Here is a 26,965-nt window from a genome sequence, read left to right as displayed (position 1 = left end):
AACTTGTAAATAAAATATGTTAACAATTGTTACCTTGGTATTTCCCATGGTTTCATTGGTGCTCTCTGTACCAATGGACTGGTGGCAATTATTGCAAATTCTGTCAGTCTCTCTGTTCCATATGCAGGGTCATTTAAATTACTCAAGTCAAGTGCAGGTGGAATTTTCTTTTCTACAACATATATAATAATTACAATGCTTTGAAAATCAGTCAAATGTAAAAGTAAATTTAGACTATTTTTGGAAACAATTTATGTCTTCACCAGTGACACCTTTATTCATTCTGTATGAGATAATGCTGTGTTAAAAAGAATATATCTATACAGATTGATTGATTGGTTATTGACAGTTTCAGCTTCTTTCAACACTGCAGGTGTAATACCACCAAATCATGGTACGTCACATCTGGTTGTATACGAAAGTAGGTCGAAAAAAATATTCCCTTGAATTTGACAGTTGTAGGTACTTAATCCTACATTTTATTGCAGTAAAACATTTTTGTGTCATAAGCATATGTCTTGGGTATTTCAAAACACCGTTATTTTTTATTTGGGATTTCTATAGAATATTTTGTAATTTTATAGTACTGGACAGGATAAAACTTTACTCATGCCAAGTATTTCTTTATTTGAAACAAAGAAAATTCTGCACATTTTTTTTTTTTGAAAAGTGCAAATTTAACAAAGACTAATAGGGGAAAATCAATGGTGGTATTACACCTACAGGCTATAGTGTGGCAGAAGTCAGAACGCTCAGAGATAACTACGGCTGAAAATTAAAATCTTAAGTCAATCAAAATTTGAGTCAAACACACTCGCCACATGAGGGGCCAAAAATCAAACCCTTAGAATTTACAGGTCACAGAGTTCCCATGGAGTAAAAGGTGCAAAATGAAAGGAATTTGTCTCTCTTATCAATGTCTACACCACAAAATCATTGGTCCTTCGCTATAACTGACTTAAAATAGTTATGTTAAGACTCTTGGGAGTGTTTAAAAAATATGACTAAAATATATGACAAACTAGCTTCACACACAATATAATATAATTGTTTATTTACTTGATAGTTTCTCTTGTTTTACAGCAGCAGCCCCATAACCTTGAAGGATTTCTGAAGGAGGTTCTTCGTCTGAAGCAGAATCTGTTCTTCTGGTTCCTTCTTCACAACGACCTCTCTCACAATGATACCTCAAACCATTAGAACTAAAATATATCAATGGTCAAAAATACATGTAATTATACACTGCATATGCTGAAGCCATGTTTGTTTTTAATTTTTGGTCATGAATTTGAATACATGTATTTGAAATATTTTTGCTCTGGAAAAACAGCATATAAATTATTAACCACCCTATACACTGCTATATGCAAGAAGAATCTACAGATTATGGAGTCCTAAACATCTATCTTTTTTTAAATTATATATCTTCTATCTTTTTAAAAACATTTTTAATAACTATTTACATGACATGTGTCTCTTGTTGAAGACTATGTTGACCTCTACATATAAGAGTCATTTGTTTATTTGTGTGGTTTGGTTGCTGTCTCCTTGACATTAAATCCACGATAATTTTATAACTATATATACAAATACCTGAAAGTAGATTACCTTTTAAAAGATCTTAGACATTTTTCACATATGAATCCATCACTCTGTGGTTCGTGGTTTCTCTGGATGTGATATTTTAAGCCTGGATAACTTGTTAGTACTTTAGTGCATCCCTCAAATGGACACGAAAAATGTTTATGCTGTTCTTCTTGTGTCTTTATAAACTCCATCATTTTTTCTGTTTTCACATGGGGCCGCTTTCCCTGCAATGGTTCCTGTAGTGTAAATAGCCAATTGTTGTAAATATTAGAGTATTTTTGCAATTTGTTGTAAATATTAGAGTATTTCAGCAATTTGTTGTAAATAAAAATGTATTAAATTTTTGGCCATTTGTTGTAAATATTAGGGTATTTTTTAATATAGCCATTTGTTGTAAATACATGTATAAGGATATCTTATATCAAAATTGAAAGAAATATGAAGATTATTGAACATGTTCTATAAGTTTGCAATATCTGGCAATGACATTACAATCAAAAGTATTTACAAAGAAATTTAAGTATATAGTGCATCATAGAAACACGAAATGATCCAATCAGAATCTAAAATATGACTGCATGTAATTCATAGATCTATACTTTCCAAAAGTCAATTTTAATATATGTAGTAAATTACAAGTAATTACAATTACCTTTTTTATTACTTCAGTAACCTGTGACTAGAACTACATGTATTTAACCAGATTTTTCAATAGTTATTTTAATCTATTTTACCTTTATATTATTTTTTTGTTAATATCAATCATGTATGTCCACTCTAAAGACTACAACATTTTCCAGTGATGAGAATAGTCTGAGACTACTTTAACACATGTGTTATAGTAGTCTCAGGAATAGTTTATCCAAAAATTGAAAATAGACAGGAGCATGCAATTATTTTATTCCACATCTTTTAAAGTTAAAAAATAACTACTATAAAATCACTTCTTTTTTGGACAAAAATAAACATCTAAATATCACAATTGATTGCTGTGTAATGTATTAGATTAAATAACTTATTTTCAAACAATTAAACTCACTTTTAATACAACATAGAAGAAAAAGGTTCTATTTAAATTTCACTCAAATATAAGACATATAACTGCCAGTGCTGTTTGTGGTTTGAATTTTGGGTCAATTGCTCTCTTTCAAATTCAAGTTAAAGTTTTTATTATTGTTTTCCACACAAATTCATTTACAATATTCATAAAAGGTTGAGGTACACTTATGTTTGAAAATAACAAATGCACTGTCTGTTAATCTTATTGGGCAGTAAATAAACCCCCAGGCTCCCCCTGCGTGGCAGATTCGTGGACGTCTCGGGGGATTACATGTAAGGTGATTTATTTCATTACACAAAACTCAAAGATGTATTTCAAATGCACCCGTTATTGTTAATTCATTTAAATTTCACAAAACACAATGATTCAATATAACGGTACTCGTATTTGTGTACAATGTTTACAAACATGAAAGGTGTTTACTTTTTAAGTAACTTTGACCTAGTTTGAAATACTACGCCGGTCAAAGTTTGTAAAATCATGTTTACCTGCATGACAACATCAGTTATGCAGTAACTTTCACAAATTATGATTTTCTCACAACTTTTCTGTTCCTTCAGAAAATTAAAACTAACGTTTTCCCTGCATAAACTAACGTAGTAAGAATTTAAAAGTTTACTTACCAACGCCATCTTCCTTCGACAGGTGCGTGACGGTGTATGACAACATTTTATTGGTCAAAAAATATCACCCATAACGTTATAGAGTACCTGATTGGACAGCATTATTTGAATATTCATTTTTTTCTCAAGTTTTAAAAAAGAAAAAAAAAATCAAGTTAAAACATAAAGCGAGGCCCCATGGGAGACATGGGAGAGTGTCAAACATCAGTGGATTTTAAATATGAGTGCGAGTCAGCCTTTTTCCCGCCGTTTATATTTTTTTTTATATAAAATATCTCGAAAGGAGCCACTGTATCTGTATCTGTATCAATATAAATTCTGCCAATGTAGGCACACTTCCAAAGGAGTTGAATATGAAATCCTCCACCACACAATGTTACAATACACAATGAATGTTTAATCCAATTATGAATACACAGTAATATATCGGTAAAAAGTGACTTCTATAATGCCACCGAGTGTTATGTACATTGCCACTGTGATACATACAGGCAACAGTATTAAACCGCTGATCGAAATTCATAAATCGATTGTGAAAAAACAAATCGGGGTTACAAACTAAAAGTGAGGGGAACACATCAAATATATATATATAATAGAACAACGACAAAACAGAAACACTAAAATGCAACACACAGAAACGAACTATAATATAACAATGGCAATTAATATTCCTGACTCGGTACAGGACATTTTAAGAAAAAATGGTGGAGTTGAACTTGGTTTTATGGCTAACCAAACCTCCCGCTTTTATGGCAATGTTAAATATAACATTAAAATGACAACCTATATACATCAATATCTTGAGCTTCATTTTATTTTTAACTTTTCTGACACAGTACTGACACTATTAGAATAATAGTTCCAGCACAGTATCAATTTTAAATTCTAGATTTTTTTAGTTTGACCTTAGTACACCCTTAAGTAATGAATAGGCCTGGGTCATATCACTTGACATTCATCAACATCAACTCTACCTTATAAAAAATACTATATCTTTCCGAGCGAGAAAATCTCTTAACCAATTTTTTTGTTCAAAAATGAGTTTACCCTCGTTCGTCTGTACGTATGTCCGAAATTGGTTTCTGTTCTCTTACATTAATTAGTTTGACTCAACCGAATGATATAAAACTTATGCACAATGCTTATTACCACAAACACAGATCAAGTTTGAATTTGGGAGACGTCACTTGTACCATTCTAGAGTTAAGCCCCTTTACAAATGGAAAACAATTGCCTGAATTTTTATTTCCTGTTCTCTGACCTTAAGTTTGCATCAACCAAATGTTTACAATGATTATTACAACAAAACTCAGATCAAGTAGGACTTTGGAGAGCGTCACTTTTACCGTTTTTGACCCTGAGTTCTAAGAGATATGTATAAGCGCTCATACACTGATGATTGAAAGAGGGAGACATCTAAATATTCCCAGAAATGAGAGATACTGCTCTGTATGTAATTCTGGTCAAATTGAAAATGAAAAACATTTTCTTTTACATTGTGAAAAATACTCAACTAAGAGGGACATATTTTACCATAAAGTTTCAAATATAATCGTTGATCCTACAAAATTTCAAAAACATGAAAATAATATAATCTTTTTATTAAATAATAATTCATACACAATCCTAAAATTAACTTCCTCTTTCATCTCAGACAGTTTGAACCTGCGTAAAGCAGAACAAACTCTATAAAATTGCTAATAATCATTGTTCATAATATTACATATTAATATTGTCATTATTTTCAATACTTAATATGTTTGACCAACTATGTAATTGATATATTTTTTTTTAATCATTTACTGTTGATGATATTGATATCGTTCGATGATATTGTTCTAAATATGCCTATTGATATTCTATGCATTATTACTATTTGTATACCAGTTGTATGGGCCATTGCCAATTATTGTAATTGTGTTTGTGCCAATAAAATCTTGTATTTGTATTTGTATTTGTAGATTCCGAGCATTGGCGGATCCAGGGGGGGGGGGGTCCGGGGGTTGGAACCCCCCTTTTTTGGCCGATCAATGCATTTGAATGGGGACATATAGTTGGAACCCCCCTTTTTAAAATGGCTGGATCCGCCCCTGATTCCGAGCATGGTTAGGGTCAATACATTCCAACACATTACACACGTTATCCATCTGTATATAAACTATGGACTATTCTCATTATGTAAAGTATAGGTCTTAAAAGAATTTTATAGCTATATTTTTTTAATGAATTTAGAAAAAAAAAATTGTTATTAGTTAATTATATTATTTAGATAAAACACCAGCTTATAATTAATTTAAGCATGATACACGTTTGTATATTTAGTTGCCATATCCATGTGTATATATGTACTGAATTCCTCTGGTAAAACTATAATTTATGTTTACAATAAAGAATCTGAACTTGAACTTGACCTTGTCAGTTTAACAATCTTGAACATCTTTTAAAGTACATACCATTCATATCACAGTCCTTCAGGCCGGGAATACTTTATATATTTATAATATCAGAACTTTGAGTTCATTTCTAGAAGTCTAGTAATGGACTATGATTTTATAGAGATACAGTTCAAAGGGGCTGTCATCTTTTAATACATATTATATATATATATCTGCATGTAGATCTTTGCATTATTTCCGTAGTTTTCATTTCCTATACCAGTTTTTCCTCAGGTTGAAAGTCTTGTATGATTTTGGGTTTTGTCTTCTTTATACTGAATCAATACCCTTGGCTTGTGTTTGCATGTCTGCCATAAGAGTTATGTGTATTTGTAGAAATATGCAAAAGTTAATACCAAAAATTAAAAAAAAAAAATATCTGTCTTCTGCTAGTAAAGAAGCTACATGTATTTTAACATTACTGATAAAGAGTGGACCTCTGAGATATTTACTATAGGGGTCATACCTGATGCATACTTATGTTGCTCCATTTAATAATACTTGTTATCGCAGGTATATCGACATTACAACTGTGTACATGTTAAAATGTCGGAAGTCTACTGCAGCACGGGATCATTAACATTCCGAGATAGACAATTCTATCTAGATGGCAAACCATTCACGATTCTTAGTGGAGCAATGCATTATTTTCGAGTGGTTCCAGAATATTGGAAAGACCGATTGATGAAAATCAAAGCATGCGGACTAAATACAGTAGAAACGTAAGTTACGGACTAAATACAGTAGACACGTAAGTTACGGACTAAATACAGTAGAAACGTAAGTAACATATAGGTCCACATAACCATTATATAAACTATCATTGACTGTGTTAAAAGTGTTAACGGAAAAATCATTTCAGTTAAAAATTTGGAATTTCAGCATGCATTATACAACGATAATATCTTTACTTTGCCGAGTGACATCTTAGATTGAAGTAGAATCAAGTAATTTACGGTATTTAACCGTAGTAAAACATAAATTACATTTGTAAAAACAGTGTGCCATACACGATCAATTTAACCATGGTACTGAAATACTGCATTATTGTACTACCTGTCTTATTCTCACTATTTAATATTCTTGGTGCTAAGACAATATGCAACATAACACCACATACAAGACCATTTGCTTATAATGTACTATTACAAATCCCATCTAATCATTATCCCATCATAAGTGTATTTGCACTCCAGAGAAGTAACTGGGGTAGGCAAAATTCAGTCCAAATATTACAAGCATTGAAATCAAAAGCTCCACAACAAGGCAGTCATACTTATTCATCTTGCTAATTGCAAATGCCTTTGACACAGAAACAAACCCAGGTCCTAGGTGGCCATTTGGAACATGTCAAAAGGCTGTTACATGGAAACATAAAGCACTCTGTTGTGACAGTTGTGATGTTTGGTATCACATTGATTGTCAGGGAATGTCACCTCTACACTATGGCTGTATGGATGCCAGTAGCATCAGCTGGGAATGCAAACAATGTGGTATGCCCAACTTCTCAACTAGTCTGTTTAACCACTCGACTATTGAACCATCAAATTTATATGATACACTAAATGATAACTCGGTATTGGGGAGCCCAGGTGCTCCAAAATCCACATCCTCACCAATACCTAAACAAAGTAAAAATAAAAAGAAACAACGGATAACAAATAAAAACAGACAACCTATTAGAGTTCTTAACATTAATTTCCAGTCCATTCGAAATAAAAAAACCCAGAACTTTTACAATTGATAGACTCTGCAAAACCAGATATCATCCTTGGTACTGAAACTTGGCTTGACAAAAATTCATCCTCATTTGAATACTACCCAACAGATCTTTACAACATCTATGGAACTGATCGACCACCAAGTAAAAACAACCAAAGCTATGGGGGGTATTACTTGCAGTCACCAAAGAATTTATCAGTACAGAAATCCAAGAACTTAAAACTGACTGTGAAATCATTTGGGCACAAATAAACATATCGGGTGCAAAAAACCTTCTGGTTGGAAGTTACTACAGACCACCATCAGATGATGGAAACTCCATTAAACAACTAGATTTATCATTAAGCAGAATAAATCAAACATCAACAAGTAACATATTAGTAGGTGGTGATTTCAATCTAGGCCACATTGACTGGTCGGTCCCTGAAGTAACACCTGGGAAACCAGATCAAGAACAGCGTAAGTCACTCTTAGAACTATTATACGATCACAATTTACATCAAATAGTGAACATACCAACAAGGAAAGAAAGAATTTTAGATTTAGTACTAGTCAATAATCCATCCAACATTAACAAGGTTAGTACACTACCACCAATAGGCCTTAGGGACGACATCAAAAGATCAATGTAAGATAAAAAACTTAATTCAAATAGTTTGGGGGTGGGGGGTTGAACTGCTGCAAGATTTGGTTATCCGACATTGATTTTTACATATATCCATATGGGTCAATCAATTTTTCCCAAATTAAGTTAATAGGGGGGTAGGGGGGTCAGTGAAAAAACTATTTGAATTAAGTTTTTTATCCTTCATTGAACTTTTGATGTCGTCCCTTAGTGACCACGATATTGTCTATGTAGAATCTGACATCTGGTTGCGCAGGGTGAGAGAAAAACCTAGAAAAATATTGAAATACAACAAAGCTAACTGGAGTAACATCAAATCAGATATAGAAAAAACATACAAAGATCTACTAAACCTAGAGGACAAAACAAATGTAAATGACATGTGAAACACATTTAAAACAAATCTTACAAAATCAGTGGAAAACAAAACAACATCCCTCATAAGTTCCTAACATACAAAAACGGACTACCTTGGATTCACAACAATATAAGGAAAATGATAAATAGAAAAAAACAAGCTATATAATAAAATGAAACAAGACATCAAGTATGCTGAAAAGTACCGACATCTGAAAAAACAAGTACAAAAAGAACAAAGAACTGCATACTGGGGTTATTTTGAAAAAAATGATATTAGACCTACCCATAAATGAACCGGACCAACAGTGCAACAATCAATCTAAACCTAAAAAGCCATTTTCCTTCGTTAAACCACTGCGCACAGATAACACCGGTGTCGCACCACTGAAAAAAGGAGGACAGTTAATAGCTGATACAAAGCAAAAGGCAGACATCCTCAAAACACAATTCCAATCAGTGTTTACAACTGAATCAAATAACACCATTCAAGACAAAGGTCTTAGCTCACATCCTGTGATAACACCAATCAAAATATCTTTACCTGGTGTCAAGAAACTCCTACACAATATAAACCCACATAAGGCAACCGGCCCAGACAACATCAGCGGCAGAATACTTTTAAAGAACTCAAAGACCAAACAGCTCCAATTCTTACACTTATCTTCAAAACATCACTTGAAACTGGCATTACACCATCAGACTGGAAACACGCCAATGTAGCACCAGTATTTAAAAAAGGGGAAAAATATAAACCAGAAAATTACCGTCCTATGTCATTGACATGTATTTCCTGTAAACTTATGGAGCATATCATCACTAAACACATCAACCATATTGAAAAGAACAATATACTGTATGACCTCCAGCATGGCTTCCGTCAGTCTAGATCTTGCGAAACTCAACTCATTTCATTCATCCAAGAACTTGCAGCAAATAATAACAACAACACCCAAATAGACTTAATTATAATGGACTTTGCCAAAGCCTTTGACAAAGTCCCTCATAAAAGATTACTCTATAAATTACACTATTACGATATCCAAAATGAAACTTTAAACTGAGTCTCTGCCTTCTTAAATGACAGAACACAAACAGTTGTCCTGGATGGAGAGTCATCTGACCTAGCCCCAGTCACCTCAGGTGTCCCTCAAGGCACAGTTCTGGGCCCAGTATTATTCTTGGTACACATTATTGACCTACCAGAATACCTATCATCCAGTAAGCTCAGACTGTTTGCCGATGACAGTATCATCTACAAAACCATCAAATCTCAAAGTGACTGTGATGCACTACAGTTAGATTTAGATGCAGCTGATAGGTGGGAGCAAGACTGGTTGATGGCTTTCCATCCAGACAAATGCACAGTCCTAACAGTCTCACAGGAGAAAAACCCATTTAAACATGACTATATCCTCCACAATCACAAACTGGAACTTGTCTCTTCGGCTAAATATCTGGGCATTACACTTCAAGCAAACCTAAAATGGTCAAAACATACAGACAACATCATAGCTAATCTCTGGGCTTCTTAAAAAGAAACTTAAAAACATCATGTCAGAACATCAAAACTCAGGCATATCTGGCACTAGTCCGTCCTAAACTGGAATATTCGTGTTCAGTATGGGACCCTCACACAATTGAACAAACCTCCAAAATCGAGATGGTCCAAAAACGAGATGGTCCAAAAACGAGCTGCCAGATATGTCTGTAACAGATACCATAACATCAGTAGCCCAACAGATATGATAAACACCCTAAACTAGCCAACTCTACAGGAAAGAAGAACACGCACAAGATTAATAATGTTCTACAAAATAGTACATCAAATCGTAGCTATACCATCTGCTATTCTCATACCATCAGACAGTAGAACCCGCAAAAACCACAATTATACTTTTAGACACATTTCAACCAAAAAAGATACATATAATTATTCATTTTTTCCATATACCATAACTCAGTGGAACTTATTGCCAATGCAAACAGTCGCTGTCGCCACAGTCGACACTTTCAGAGAACAGCTCACACCAACTGTTCTCCACAAATTCATCTAACCCATTATTAGCCTATGTACATAGTTTTAATCACAATTTTATAAATTAAATTACGCACCTCAAATTTATTTCCAAATATTTTTGCTTTTTTGTTTTTGTAAATATATATATATAGGCCACGCTGCGCGCTCACGGTAAATAATCTTCAGACCATTGAAGGACTACTGAAAACCTAAAGAAGAAGAAGAAGAACACGAAGTATAACTTATTGTTTTAAATGTGAAAAAAACTGAATACTACCATTTAAGTAGGAAAATAACTTATCAAATTATAAAAAAGGTATATGATAGTTTTTGACAATGGAATGGTTTGAATGATGAACACTTTTTTAATCTCCTTTTATTTTTGTAGATATGTGTGTTGGAACCTACACGAAAAGTATCCCAATGAATTTGATTTTTCTGGTATCTTGGATGTACGGTAAGTTAGATATGAATACCGCTGTTCAATAGTCATAAACTGATTGAGCGAAATCAAATCCTGGCTACAAACTAAAACCGAAGGAAACACATCAACTATAAGAGGAAAACAATGGAAAACAGAAACGAACTATTTGATAACAACTGCCATATTCCTGACTGCATCTTGCAAACAAAACTAATTTTAGAAATAGAGGTGAAAGATACCAAGGAACATTCAAACTCATAAAAATAAACTGATAATCCCATGGACAAACAAAGGCAACAGTAGTATACCGCTGTTCAATAGTCATAGACTGATTAAGCGAAATCAAATCCTGGCTACAAACTAAAACCGATAGAAACACATCAACTATAAGAGAAATACAACGGATAAACAGAAACGAACTATTTGATAACAACTGCCATATTCCTGACTTGGTACCGGTCATTTTGAGAAAAAAAGTGGATTGAACCTGGCTAGTCAAACCTCACGCTGACATGGCAATGTTAAACATGCTTAATTGGTAACACCACGTGACAGGAGTACAGAACAAAAAAAAAACCCAATAACACTCAGGACAGATACATACATAAATAGATAATATAATAGTACATGAAACAAAACATAAAAAAATAAAGACTGAGAAACACGAACCCCACAAAAACTTAATTTTCCACGAATTTATGAAGCAAAATACTGGTACATATCAGAGTTATAATTTTACAGAAAGTTTATCAGACTGGCAGAAGAAGTAGGTTTGTATGTAATATTCCGACCGGGACCTTATATCTGTGCAGAATGGGATTTTGGAGGAATGCCTGCGTAAGTACAAATCATTTACATTTTACATGTTGAGACAGTATATATTTTTTTAGCGCCAAACTTAGCAAGCTTGCGTTTTCCATTAAGTACAGAACCATCTTTGTAAATTAATGAAACTGGTTTTATCATTTGTTATAAATAAGTATATTCTAATTTTCACCCGTCTTATTGTCCTGTAGATAAATCCATTATTTTGAAGTGTCCGGTTATGAGTCAAGTCTTACGGAAATGCGAGAACTCTAGACTTATTGGATAATATGTTTCCAGGCATCCCATAGGCACTTAATCTGATACAACAACCATAAAAACTACATTAGTGCGGATACCATTCTGAAAAGATTGTAACTTAAATTTTGTAATATCTGAGATAGAAAAAAGCTCTGTCAACGAATTCGATGCACACTTGAAATGATTTTTGACGAATCATATGTTATATGTAAACACCATAAGCTTGATGCATAGGTAAAGTCACACTCAGAAAAGGGAAATTCACTACTGAGAAGTTGATAAATCATGTCCGTCAAATTATGATGTCTTTGCCGATGCATATTAAGAGAACGATTTACAGGTAAACTAAAAATTTCATAGAATATCATTTTTTTTTATCCTTTACGTCTTTTTTTAGATGGCTTTTGCGTGACCCTGAAATGAAAGTACGAAGTAATTATAAGCCATATCAAGATGCTGTTGACAGATTTTTCAGTCAGCTCATTCCACTAGTGTCCGACTTGCAGGTTTGTTTATTTCCTAAAATTTAACTTTCTTATTTCTTTGTTGTGAAATTATGGTTAATTATTTAGAATAGGAGAAGCCATTTTTTCCAATCAAAATACTTTATACTTCAGTGATAAAATCATTGCAATGATATACCTTTCTTCCTAAATCTACTAATTGTAATGACTTTATTTTAGATGCCTAATGAAATATGTTGTGTTTATATTCAGAATTGTCTAAAACTGCCCGAAAAATCAAGTGGCGGACCAATCATAGCATTTCAAGTGGAGAACGAATTTGGTTCCTACAGTAAAGAGTATGAACATCTAAAGTTTATTCACGAGGCAAGACTTAAAAGTTAAAAAAATGTTTACATATATGAAATAATGCAATTGGGAGTTGTTACAATAGTAAAAATGAAAGAAACGCTTTTTAAATGTGTTTCAGTCGAAACTCTTTTCTGGATATAGCTTCATCGGGAAAAAGTAAAATAACAAAAATACCAAACTCCAAGGGAAATTCAAGAAAGGAAAGTTCCTAATCAAATTGCAAACCAAAAGCTTAAAAACGTCAGACGAATGAGAAACAACTGTCATATTGCTGACCTGTTACACTCGTTATTTGAGACAATTTAAGGTAACAAAAAAAAACTAATCACATTAACTTTAAAATGAGCGAGAGCTGATGCGTCGACAGGGTAAGAGTATCCTGTTCTGCATGCTGCACCTGCCTTGCGGATCCATATCGATTCAAAATGTTACAATCGGTAAAACTACAGATCAGACGACTTTACTGATATCTTAAGATTTAAGATAGCAACAAATATCGCTAGTGAGTTAAGACACTGACATATTGTATATGTCAACTACTTCAGGATATCGATTCCCATCGATCTGCCTCAAAATTCAGTAAGAGCAGTTTTGTGTAATCAACACACACCTGTTAACAACGTCCGTTTAATGTGAACATGTACGAGCGTAACGTTTTAGATGATGTTTTTAAACACCATATGACAGAGCTGAGGGATGCTACTGCAGAGATATGGAAAGTTCACAATTGGAAAGGTGAAATCATCACGTTTGTCTTTTTATTCTAGTTTGAAGTAGTCCTCCGTGTCAAAAATCGAGGAAAATATCAATGTGTGAAGCAGTATCTGTAAACTAAAGTTCACTGGGGTACATGCAATGTAATCACTCATTGAGATGTGAGTTTTTGGGTGACAGGTCATCATCAATATATCTAAAAGTAAATCTGAAAGAGGCAATGTAGTTTACCTTTCAATTGAGAGTATAGAATATAAGTGTAAAGCGAAAAAATCAAACCCTATATGTTTTGAAGATTGTGCTTGAAGACTTTGTTAAGTTTAGGTATCCAGTATAATAATGAGAGGTTTCATCGTCCTTTTTATGTTAATACCAAAGAAGAAAAAGACGGATTTGCTATTCTCTTAAATCTCCACGTGTTTAAATAATGTAGAGTCTGGTGGATTCTCGGATTTACTGGGAATTCCAAGTTCTTTAGTTAAAGAATGCAAATAGTGATTTTTGCATATAAAACTGTATTGAATGAGGCTTTCTCTACGTATTTGTCGCACAAATTAAAAACAAAATCCACCAACAAGTTCGAGCCTCTTTAATCATATATTTGAATGCATTACTGAACATCTTTCACCATGCAGATAATATGGCCAGTTTTGGATCATCTTTTAGGCATAATTTATTCGTATTCTAAAATCGGTTATCAAATTTTTATTTCAGAATATGATCTTATTTCTCACTAATGTAATAAATACTGTGACATTTTAAAAGCAATTATTTTTTTCTAAGGTGTCAATGTTAGTAGTCAAACTGAATAATTATGATTATTTCAGACTTTGGTAAAATATGGTGCTAAAGAATTATTGTTGACTTCTGAAAATCCTAACGGGATTACAAACTGTCCTTTCTACGATCGTAAGTGACATATTGGTTAGCTTTATATTTTTGGTCATACTTTCGACGCCTATTCAGAAAATGAATAATAATGGCATAACAAACCAAGATTAACATTGGACGAAAAGCGGAGGTATGGATTATCTAAAGAAACACAGTAATGTATATGGTCAATTGGCATCCGCTACGTAAACTTATACTATAACACCTATAATATGAAATATTCAATAATGAAGGCAATCCCATTAATTCGCTTGAGATTTGTAATCAGTAATGTATCTTTTTAGTATTTGTTACTTTTTTGTAATCTACAAATTAATGTAATCATAGTTTTTATGTAGTTTCCGATTTTCAAAAACACACACCAAGATTTTGAAAAGTAGACATGTATTTACATTTTTTGAAAGATATATTATTAATTTTTTTGCTTTTGTTGCATCAAATTTTTCAGGAGCTCTTCCAACAGCTAATTTTCCCAGTATGAAAGTTGGGGCAGAAACCTTTGACCTGATACGAAAGTGGAGTCCAAGCTTTCCTCTAATGGTAACGGAATTCTGGTCTGGCTGGTTTGACCACTGGACATCAACACATAAAGGACTGCCTCTTGATGGTATTTTTTTATGAATAAATATCTATTTGTTGGATATGCGCTGTTTTATGTTTGTCTGTGATGCCAGATGTTATAATCCATTTCCTATATACTCTACACACATTTTAGAATGATAAGTAGGAACAAAGGAACTAAACATTTAATATCTAGAAAAGTTTTTTCCTGGTTAGTGTATATCAAGTTTAAGTAAGGTGCGAAATATATATAAAAAACCCCCAGTATTAGTAAATATTGATATAAACCCTTTCAAAATTTAAGGGACAAAATGCGCAAGTTTGACTTGTTTTATTTATATTTCTTTACTTGATCATGCTCAAGACAATTTATGACACCGTTACGTGTATAAGGGTGTGACACCGAAACACGCCCCTGAGGCAATACAATAAATTTTGATTTGTGACCAAGATTTGTTTCAGTTAGTCGATTTATGGCTATTGAACATCTATAAATGTTAAGGGATGGAACATGATTGCACTTCAATTGAATTTGGAAAATAAAAGTTTGATTTCATGAAGAAAAGGAAATTGTTATATTTTTTAAACATTTGTTGTCAACTTTTGCTGTCAAAATTTTTAACTGACCAACAGAACCAAACAAAACGAACTCATATAGTGTAGACTTTGTGTGAGCAAATAGGAGAAACTACTTTAACGAAGAAAGACTCATAAGCTACTACTGATATACTACACATATCACAAAAAGACATGGTTATATATAAGATATAGAATGATTCTCGGTAATGCTTTCTCATTATTATTTTAGACTTTGCGCAAACACTCACAGACATTCTTGATGCTGGATCGTCTGTTAACATGTACATGTTCCATGGAGGTACAAATTTTGGTTTCATGTCTGGTGCTAATAGATTTCCAGAATCAACATATAAACCTGATGTCAGCAGCTATGGTAAAACTGTTTGCCTTTGAATTTTTTAACTATATTTTACACAACTAAAGAGAAGTAATACATTTAAAAAAGATGGTGTCCTTTTGAAGATTCTTTTTTAAATATAGAGTTTTTATTTGCAAATGAGACAACTATCCACAAGATACCAAATGATGCAACAATGAGCAAAATTAAGACCACAGAACAAGCTATAAACGGCCATAGAATAACACATTGTAAAAAAAATCAAACGAGAAAGCGAGATTTATGACGAAATAACAAAACAAACGAAAAACAATTAATTATGCAACAATAAACAACAACTAATGAATTTCAGACCCCTAATTTCGGACAGGGAACTTTATATTATACCCAATAAAGCATATCATATATGTATTTAGTAAAAGGTTCATAGATTTTAGAATTACAATCCTATTTTCATGAATAATCTCAACATATACCCTCACGACACTTACCAAAGAGGAAATCCTGGATAATCATAGGTCTGTTCTTTGTTCCTTTGGTATTTCAACCAAAGATGAAGAACTGGATCTTCCATCACTGTATTGGATACCTAAACTACATAAGTGTCCTTACAAACAGCGGTATATTGCTGGGTCTTCCAAGTGCTCCACAAAACCTCTTTCTAAATTATTAACATCCATTTTATCAGCAATCAAAGACGGGCTTCAAAGTTATTGTGAAACTGCCTATTCTAGAGGTGGCGTGAATCAGATGTGGATACTTAAAAATTCCAAAGATCTTTTAGAGTACATACAATCTAACTCTCTTTCATCTTGTAACAGTATTAAAACATTTGACTTCTCTACTCTTTACACAAGTATTCCACATTCCAAACTTAAAGACAAATTAAAAGAGTTGGTATTACTTTGCTTCATAAAAAAGAATGGCCAACGTAGATACAAGTATCTTGTCTTAGGGAGAGATAAATCCTACTTTGTAAAGAATCACTCTGATTCAAACAAAAAATTCTCTGAAACCGATATTATCAAGATGCTTGATTTCTTGATTGACAACATATTTGTTACGTTCGGAGGACGTGTTTTTCAACAGACTGTCGGCATACCAATGGGAACAAACTGTGCCCCTCTACTTGCTGACTTGTTTCTTTATTATTATGAGGCTGACTTCATGCAGGAACTTCTTAGGAAGAAAGATAAGAAGTTAGCAATATCCTTTAACTCTACTTTCCGCTATATAGATGACGTTCTTTCACTAAACAATTCAAAATTTGGTGACTATGTGGAACGCATCTATCCCATCGAATTGGAGATAAAGGATACTACAGATACAGTTAAGTCAGCTTCATATCTTGACTTACATCTAGAAATTGACAATGAGGGTCGGTTGAAGACAAAACTTTACGACAAAAGAGATGATTTCAGCTTTCCAATTGTGAACTTTCCATTTCTAAGTAGCAACATTCCAGCAGCACCTGCATACGGGGTATATATCTCTCAATTGATACGATATTCCCGTGCTTGCATTTCCTATCATGATTTTCTTGATAGAGGGTTACTGCTCACAAGGAAGCTATTAAATCAAGAGTTCCAAATGGTGAAGTTGAAATCATCCCTTCGTAAATTTTACGGACGCCATCACGAGTTGGTTGACCGTTATGGAATAACCATTTCACAAATGATATCGGATATGTTCCTCACGTCGTAACTACAATCCCCTTCCCTTTCATGAATTTGACCTACCGAATTAGACTATTTACCGGATTTGTAATCACATAAGCAACACGACGGGTGCCGCATGTGGAGCAGGATCTGCTTACCCTTCCGGAGCACCTGAGATCACCCCTAGTTTTTGGTGGGGTTCGTGTTGTTTATTCTTTAGTTTTCTATGTTGTGTCATGTGTACTATTGTTTTTCTGTTTGTCTTTTTCATTTTTAGCCATGGCGTTGTCAGTTTGTTTTAGATTTATGAGTTTGACTGTCCCTTTGGTATCTTTCGTCCCTCTTTTAAATAGATATGAAATGTAAACCTTCTCAAAATATATTTTATAATGTTTAGATTATGATGCACCATTAAGTGAGGCAGGAGATGTTACAGCAAAATATCTAAAAGCAAGGGATATCATATTCGAAAAAATATTGAAACCACAAGGTAAATTTAAGCTATAGTTTTATTCTTCGGAAAATGGTATAGAGTTTATAAATCTTATGTTCGAATGTTATCCTGTGATATTTCAGTACTCTTTAGAATACAACAGTAAATTAAAAATTCTTATAGTTCTTGTCATTAATTGTATCGAAAAAATCTAGTCAAAAAAGGTAAAAATCAAATGTATAAAATGAACACTTAGAAAAACTGTCGAAAGTTATCGTCTTTGTATGGATTTCAGAGAGTAAAATGATTATTTTGAAACGTCTATCATCCCATTCTAAATTTATTTTTAGTTTAGTCATCCTTAGATTAGCTGTCGACCTGTCAGTAATGATCAATTTCCTTCACATTAACACATCAATAAACTCCGTAAATATCGCTCTTAATTACTTTCATTTCCAATGAAATGAAATAATGTAAAGATAAAAAACCGTATCACCCTTTATAGTTTAGCCTTCCTCGAAATTTCTAATCTCGATGTCAAGAAAGAGATTTTAATATATGTATAAATGTAGTGCTTGATATTACTTTCATCAATGAAATAAGTTTTAAACATATAACAATGGAATAATTCCGTTTTAATTGTAAGATTCAAGACCTTTGTTAACCGTTGACCTCCAAGAATAACTTTTTGCTTTTATCTTCTGACTTCTAGGCATCAATAGTTTACCAACAATTCCACCGAATACACCAAAAGCCAGTTATGGTAAGTCACTCATACAAAGTTTTATATTTGCAGAACACTTGCAACTAAATATTTTGTATTTGGTTAGAAGTGTTTTTAAAAAAGAAAATATTAAGGGACAATAAAAACTGATACCGCCATGGTAAATAAGAAAAAGAACAAAACGTTACATAGACACTCGTAGATCGAACAACATCAACCATAAAAACAGTGTTTAACTCAGGTAATTTGGAAGGGTAAGCAGTTTCTGCTCCACTCAGAAGTAATCTATTCTGCGAAGTATGTTTCAATTTATTATATATTCCAACGGCATAATATTGAGACTGAAAATCAGATACTGCGATTTATAGGTATATACTTTCCTTTAACTTCAATCAAATACGATTAATACATAGAATGGATGACAGGAATGATTATGTACAGGCCGTACAATTGGTGGGATGAAACCAATTTTACGTTCACAAGCATAATTTAATATCTAGATTATATGTCGTCTAACTAAAACCAAAGTGGGAGCACAAGACTAGACACCCATCTTACGAAGCTTCTTTTGTAAGAGCTAAATCTGTAAAGGGAGTCGTCTTTATCAAGAATGCAAGTACGTTGAAGTATTCTTTTTGTTTATTTCAGATTCAATAGAAATAAAAGAGTATCTTTCCCTGGATTCAATCCTAACATATTGCAATGTGAGTTTAAAATTTATTGTATAAATACTTGAACTAGCATTTAGTATCACAAGTACATTTATTTAGTTAATTGACCGGGTTATTGTTTATGAACGCCAAATGCCAATTCCAAACGAAAGTTCAGAATACGAACAATATAAGAAGGGATCCTAAAGACAGGTTCTGTAAATCAAAGTTCGAAGTTGAAGAACATTGAGGACCCACAACTCCAAAAAGTTTTGCCAAAACGAGAAAATCCATAGAATTTGAAAATTCAATGTTTTGTAAACAGTTAATTTGTAAGTTTGACCTTACCAATTGCAATTCATTTCAACACAGTTTAGAATAAGGACTTAATTGAATACACACTTAAAAAAGAAAAGTTGTATAAAGCGCATTTTCTGATAGACTGATACAATATTGATGCAATGATAATACGTTAGCGTTATTGCAGGAAAAGGTAGAATCCTCTAAACCAATAAACATGGAAAATCTACAGATTCACAATGGTTTTGGACAAAACTATGGTTATATTCTATACAGAACTACAATTGGTAAAGGCAGAACGCTCAGATTTGAGAAACAGCCTACGGATAGAGCACAGGTATTTTGATTTTATATGGCATTGATACTTTCTCAAAATTTTTTTAAATTGCCTTTTAGATATGAAACATTTTCTTTAAACATGCAATTTGATGAAGGAAACCCAGAAACGTGCTTCGGACGCATAACATTTAGATAAAGGCAACAGTAGTTCACATGACAGTTCTTGTCCATTCGTTTTTGATGCGTTTTGTTATTTGATTTTGCCATGTGATTATGGACTTTCCGAATTGATTTTCCTCTAAGTTCAGTATTTTTGTGATTTTGCTTTTCACTGCTGTTCAAAGATTGTTATTTTCATTTTACAAACATGAATACAATACTGATTTGAAAAAAATTAAAAAATCAAACGTTTTACTTTTATACTATGAAATGTTGGTTTATTTTTAGTATAAAACAAGCTTTCATAATTGATAATGTTACAGATTTTTATTGATGGCATACAGAATGGTGTATTAGACTGGCGAGAAGATTCCGTTGAACAAGAGGTCAACACAGATAAGGTAAATGACTACTTATTTTAATGAAAGCATTAATATTTTGTATTTAAAATAAGAAGATAATTTTGACGGCTTGATGAATAAATTAAACAGTAGAAACAGTTTTTCAATAGTCACAAATAAATTAAACGAAAGCAAACATGGGTAACAAAATAAAACATGGGTAACAAAATAAAACATGGGTAACAAAATAAAACAGAGGGAAACACATCAGAGGAAAACAACAAACGCAGAACTGCAACGAAAGCCAATATACATACAATCGGGCTATTTGATAACATGTCTTTGTTATGTATTTATAAAATACTATTATTAGGGGGAAAGTTTTTGCAGAAAAAAGAAAGGTGATAGATACCGTAGTAAAATTCAAGATCTAAAGTTAAAAACAGACAGACAATGTCATTGCGAGAAAAGCGAAAAAAACGACCTAAAGATAAATAACAGTATACAAAACCAGCATAGAAAACTACAGATTGAGCAACATGAACTCTATCAAAAGCCGGGGTTGATCTAAGATCCCCCAGGAGGATTGACAAATCGTGCTCCACATGTAAAATCTGTCGTATTTCTCGTATAAGGACGTTGATAAGTTATATCAGGTAACAAAGCATTACACAACATGCACAATGACGGTTTGTTAACGACTCTTATCTAATCATCAACATGCACAATGACGGTTTGTTAACGACTCTTATCTAATCATCAACAAATTAGTAAACCATTCGTTACGTAAGTTTCTTAACACTGAAACTTGACTAAATTTTAAATTTAGAATTGAAATATCAGATCTGTGACGTTCGAATAATAAAACTAGTGGCCAAAATCAAAAAAAGTAAAGACTGCTAACTACTGGATTGGTGATATTCTAGAGAACGTCTTTCAGCAGTAGCGTCAACCCAGTGTCACTAAAGATAAAATGTGTATGTGGACAGACTACAGACATGAGTTACTTCTTTATAAAAATCAACACTGTCGCCTGACTATAGTTAGAAGGCGGTCTTCAATAAAAAAAAAAGTTGTGAAATTTTAAGTTACCAGTATATCATTAGCCTTCACTACTTTGTCTACCTATTTTTTTTAAGGAAAACAACACTCTAGATATTTTGGTTGAAAATCATGGGAGAGTGAATTATATCGAAATTGGCGAAAGTCTATTAAACGAGCAAAGAAAAGGTAATTCAAAATACATTGGAGTTGATATTTATCAACGGTGAAAAACTTTACACATATTACCATATTAATGATGCATTGCGCAAATTGACACTCTTGTGGATAGTTTTAACTTTATTCTTGAAATTGATACTATGTGCCCTGATTTTTATGATTATCATAAAAAAATGTTGCAGTAGCTTATCATCTTAAATCTTTAATTTTCATTCACATTCTGATGAGTTCTTTTAAACTTGTGAAATATTTATCACAGTGAATGTTTACTTCATTTAGGCCGAGTTCACATTGACCTTAACTCGGTGCTGTGTTAGTGTAACTCACACGTAAACTGAACACAATTACGTTCCCATTGATAAAACTCAATGTGTACATGTAGTTTAAATCATGTTTTGTCTGCATGCAGTCGATAGTCGATGTAGGCCTTGTGTAGGTTAAGTGTACACAAAACTAGGCATTTAGAACTTTAGTTTTAACCATGAATATTTAAGGAAGAAACGATTTTTGAATAAAATTGATATTTATAACAATTATTTATAAAGTTCTTTACAGAAATATGTGTCTAAACTTAATATATTCATAAGTTATTAAAAAAAACCTTTACGTAGCTTTATAAACCCCTTATCAAGACTCAAAGCATCACCATTGCCGAACACATAATTCATTTGAAAAGGTCTTCCCGAATCGAGTGGATGTACATAGAAATATTTGCCACTGATCTTTACTGAAACAACCATTCACTCATAAATGCATTACTAAAAAAGGTGTGAAGTAAATGTTTTGTTAGTCTAGTATCTCAGATCCGTTAAAATACACTTAGAAATAAAACAAAAATACCACAACCCATTGCCAAATATTCCTTCGAGAAGAAATACCATTTGAAACCAACAGAAAATAAATAAATGTAATGATTCTTAACATCCCAATCCTTTTTCTTCGCCTGTAAGCACGCTGATGCAGCATACTTTTTTAATTCGTAATCGAGATATCTTTAGTATCTTTAAACTTCTACAAATCATCAAAATGGCTTCAATAAAGGAGCAAACATTTAACTTCAAAGGGGACATGGGTTTTTTTTAGTTAGAATTTTTCGCGCGGACGTTTTTATTCAGTTTTTTAGATGCTAGCAATACAATATATTTTTTCCTATATTTAACACTATAACGTATGGGGAAACTCTGAATGACCAGAGTATTATTCTTTTTATCAAATTAGGGACCAGAATATTTTTCATGGAAAAATCCATCCCGCTTTTTGAAGTCAAACCGTCGTTCCCTATTTATCTGCTAGAAAAGTTGTCCGAAAAATTTGCATTCGGTTCTACATAATGAACATTTAAATGACATATAGTTTACAAGTGTGAACAAATCTTATGTGCAGGTAATTAAACAAGGTGTATAGATGTGAACAAATTTAATGTGCAACCAGTGTACATTACATTAAACTAATAGTAAACATGTTTACTGTTCATGGCTTTTGGTGTGAACACGGCCTTAGTTGAAGAGCAGCATATGTATATACTTGGTTTATATTTTGATAATGGTACATACCACTACGGCTTTTAGTTGGAAGTACATTTTGAAATTTCACAAATAATTGGTAGACATATTGAATACATGAAAGAATTCAGTAATTGTTTTATTAATGACATTGCGGGCTAAAGCTTTTTTGCGATTTGAATCCGACCATTAATTTTGTGAGAGATTAACTGGTGAAATATTATTCATTACTTTAAAATGTAAAACAGATCAGAAGTATGTTTGTATTTCATTGACACATGCTTGATCTTTATATGGCGAGGCTTTGGGACACCCGAGAAGCCATGTAAAGCTTTCATTTTTAAAGACAAAATGTTTTTATCGGGTAAGTCTTACTTTCAGTGACCCGGTTATAGAATTCAATGCACAGTTCATAATAATGAACTAGTTCTCTGTTTGAATTCATTCATGATATCTCCTAAAGAACTGATTGAAAGTGGTCTAGTGATACAGTATTTGTACAATTGTATTGCATTCCATTCAAATTTATATTGTTCTTTGCCAAACGTACAATTTTGTCTTTTTTGTTCTTTTAATTTAAAAAGTTCGTAAGTTATTGTCATGAATCTTATTTGAGGTCTTGATTAATATTTTTTTTAACATAACACACTTTCGTATAACTTCCATTTTGATGAAGTAAACCAGCTTACTTTTAATGAAATTACTACATAACTTGTTGTTAAAGGTATAACTGGTAATGTGTTTCTCGATGATAACCTCATTAGTAACTGGACTATCGTGCCAATGGAATTTGAGGGTGATTTTGTTCAAAGGTAGGACATTTATTTACCATGTTATCTATTAAACATATTCAATCTGATGCAGATATTATCACCTTAATTTGTCGAAGAAATTTCATTTAAAAAGAAATAATGATAGAAAGAAATATTAAGCATTTTCTTTTTATAATATATTAAATGTCAATAATTCCTTATCCACTTAATTTTGTAATATTTTTTTAGTAGGAAGGTTTGCTTTAAAGCTGTTTGTACTTTTATTGTTATTTCATCATTCAATATTGTACGCATATCATTTTCACTTATAACAAAGTGTATTTGATGTAGAGATTGACTCTTTGTTTAACCAATTTATTTAATATATGTACAGTGTCTTGCACGGTAACAATTGGACAAGCTCTTTTGGAAAAGATATCCCAGTTCTATGTAAAACCATTTTGACTCTCAAGGATACACCTAAAGACACATTTCTTCTACTTAGCGTAAGTACTGAACCTGACCAAGAAATTGCCTTTTAGGCTATTCAACGTCTTACTTTATTTTGCCTTTTTAACTTTTTGATTCGAGCGTCACTAATGAATCTTTTGTAGACGAAATGCTCGTGTGACGTACACAATTTTAATCCTGGTATCTATGATGAGTTTATATACATCAAAGCTTTATCAGATAATTTGGATTAAAGATAACTATCATTCACGATTGAACTCGTTGGTTTTGATGATGTTGATAGATATGTTAGCAATCTATGAATTTTGGCATTTGATAAGAAGAATGGAAATGGTCATTGTAGTTTAATTCTACTTCAAAAAGAGGGACGAAAGATAGCAAAGATTGAAAATAAACTGACAACGCCATGGCTAAAAATAAAAAGACAGACAGACAAATAATAGTACAGAAAACACAACATAGAAAACTAAAGACTTAGCAACACGAACCCCACCAAAACTGGGGGTGATCCCAGGTGCTCCGGAAGAGTTGGCAGATCCTGCTGCACATGCAGTAGCCGTCGTGGTGTTTAAGTGTTGCAACTGGTGCTGTAAACTTAACCATAGACGTTGTTTTATTCAAGAAAATTCCAAATTTAAAAAGGATCGTTGACAAAGAAAAGCACATTTTCCCTTCCTTTTTGTTTGTGTAGATTTATCTTGAAATCGAAGCTCTAAAGTCACCTTTGCTAGCCATTTGCATCTTTCAAACAAGTCCTATTTAGATTGTTTTAATTTGTCAGATATTGTAACCATGGTGATAACAGTACTCAATACTTTGTGCATTCGTTTGATATATTTGAGCTTTTGACTTTGCCATTAAATTAGGGAATTTCCGTTTTAAATCTTTGTCGCAGTTCGTTATTTTTGTGATTTTACTTTTCATCAAGTTTATAACTGGGCTATGTATTCTTATGTGCTTGATTATGTTGTTTTTTGTAATGTATCCGTTTTTATTCTGTAGTTAGTCACCATTTCAGTTTTATCATGTATAATTATTATATAGTTATTTTATAAAATTTACTGTTTGCAAAAGTATGAACTATTCTAAATAATAAGGATGTTCTTATCCCCGTTAGAAAACCCTAGCTGTATTGGGCACAACGTTTTGGAACTTTTGGTCATAAGTGCTCTTCAACTTTGTACTTGTTTTGGCTGTCGAACTTTTTTCATCTGAGCGTTTCTGGTTAGTCTTGTGTGGACGAAACGCACGTCTGGCGTATTAAATTTTAAACCTGGTACCTTTTGTTCGCGCTATAATTCGTGTGTTTCTCTGTCCTATATGTTCTTCCATTTATTTGTATTGTAGTCCTGTCATGTAATGTTGTCATATTAATGTTATATTTTACATTGCCATAAAAGCTGGAGGTTCGGCATGCCAGGTTCAATCCACCATTTGTTTTCTTAAAATGTCCTGTACCAAGTCAAGAAAATGGCCATTGTTATATTATAGTTCGTTTCTGTGTGTGTTACATTTTAATGTTGTGTTTCTGTTGTGTCGTTGTTCTCCTCTTATATTAGATGCGTTTCCCTCAGTTTTAGTTTGTAACCCGGATTTGTTTTTTTTCTCTATCGATTTATGAGTTTCGAACAGCGGTATACTAATGTTGCCTTCATTTATAAGGCCAAACTGTTATCGATAAACTACTGAACAAATGCTGAATTGACAGGAAGTTAAATGAATACAGAATGTTTTAAAAAGCTGATCAAACTTAAAGTTTTGTAATCAAGAAGAGGGCTTTGATTTAAATTATTGTTTTAAACTAAAATACATTTCTGTCATTTAGGAATGGGGTAAAGGAATTGTATTCATAAATGGATTCAATCTTGGTAGATATTGGAGTGAAGGTCCACAAAGGACATTGTATGTACCAGCTCCGATTCTAAAAACTGGTGATAACCAGGTAAGTTATCAGTCTGGACGTTTACACCGAATATTATTAACCATTTTAAAAGTACAAGTTTAGATACATCTTATCGCTATTTGTCCGCTTTTACTGTACATAAAAAAGATCCCGTGTAACTTTGACGTCATAATATAAAATATGTGACGCCACAATGTAAACGTGATTGTTGTAGGAGGTCAAAAGTTCAGGAGGAACATATTCTCTGGTCCAGCGTTTTAAAATAGCCATAAGGTGTATTATGATCTAATATTTTTTATAAGATTCCAATACAATACACCTTATCGCTAATCCCGGCTGACCAGGCCGGTTGAACTTTTGACGCATACAACAATCACTTTTCCATTGTGGCGTCAGATATTTTGTTTTGTGACGTCAAATTTTTACGGGAACCTGTGTAATATCCAGTAATGGCGGACAAATAGCGATAAGGTGTATACTTCATCTATACCAAGTACGACATGCCAATTTTTGTACAGTTTTTAATTAAACAAATGGAAAACATTTTTTTAACTATTTCTTTTTGTCTTGTAGATTTTGATTTTTGAGCATCAACAAATTGGAAAGAAGGTGGCGTTTGTAAAGGAACCAATACTCAAATGAAACTCTTTGCTCTTTCGATTACCTTATGTTGTAAAAATATTATGTATATTTGATAATTTCGCTGGCTAATTATAAAATCTTAAAATAAAAAAAAATAGAAGAAAAAAATCTA

The 26,965-nt window shown here is 32.7% G+C and overlaps 2 protein-coding genes across 6 annotated transcripts in view; one reads left to right on the top strand and one right to left on the bottom strand.

The window, feature by feature from the left end:
• Positions 1 to 3,425, bottom strand: part of LOC143062809 (HMG box-containing protein 1-like) — a 16,855-nt gene extending 13,430 nt beyond the window's left edge. The window contains exons 1-4 of one of the 3 annotated variants that reach the window (XM_076234612.1): positions 3,271 to 3,425; positions 1,609 to 1,823; positions 1,060 to 1,202; positions 34 to 172 (exon numbers count right to left, since the gene is read on the bottom strand). In XM_076234612.1, the coding sequence (XP_076090727.1) occupies positions 34 to 172; positions 1,060 to 1,202; positions 1,609 to 1,823; positions 3,271 to 3,279 (506 nt within the window). In that variant the 5' untranslated portion in view covers positions 3,280 to 3,425. Of the gene's footprint in view, positions 1 to 33; positions 173 to 1,059; positions 1,203 to 1,608; positions 1,824 to 2,626; positions 3,033 to 3,135; positions 3,239 to 3,270 lie in introns of those variants that run through there. The other 2 variants (XM_076234622.1, XM_076234631.1) reach the window with 2 other exon arrangements.
• Positions 2,876 to 26,965, top strand: LOC143062792 (beta-galactosidase-1-like protein 2). 3 transcript variants are annotated; one of them, XM_076234584.1, is made up of 19 exons: positions 2,876 to 2,919; positions 6,222 to 6,430; positions 10,821 to 10,889; positions 11,598 to 11,693; positions 12,319 to 12,427; positions 12,638 to 12,751; positions 14,278 to 14,359; positions 14,790 to 14,948; positions 15,711 to 15,854; positions 17,874 to 17,966; positions 18,622 to 18,672; positions 19,282 to 19,337; positions 19,771 to 19,920; positions 20,345 to 20,422; positions 21,502 to 21,592; positions 23,810 to 23,897; positions 24,232 to 24,343; positions 26,134 to 26,250; positions 26,785 to 26,965. In XM_076234584.1, exons 2-19 carry the CDS (start codon positions 6,255 to 6,257, stop codon positions 26,851 to 26,853), a joined length of 1,854 nt encoding a protein of 617 aa, XP_076090699.1. In that variant the 5' UTR covers positions 2,876 to 2,919; positions 6,222 to 6,254; the 3' UTR covers positions 26,854 to 26,965. The 3 variants fall into 3 exon arrangements, with proteins under 3 accessions (XP_076090699.1, XP_076090709.1, XP_076090719.1); XM_076234594.1 differs by lacking the exon at positions 2,876 to 2,919; XM_076234604.1 differs by lacking the exons at positions 2,876 to 2,919; positions 6,222 to 6,430 and adding an exon at positions 6,474 to 6,488.

This window comes from Mytilus galloprovincialis, chromosome 1 (genome assembly GCF_965363235.1).
Source record: "Mytilus galloprovincialis chromosome 1, xbMytGall1.hap1.1, whole genome shotgun sequence".
Lineage (NCBI taxonomy): Eukaryota > Metazoa > Mollusca > Bivalvia > Mytilida > Mytilidae > Mytilus > Mytilus galloprovincialis.
The sequence above is the reverse complement of the archived record's forward strand: the minus strand, read 5'-3'. Positions and strand labels throughout refer to the sequence as shown.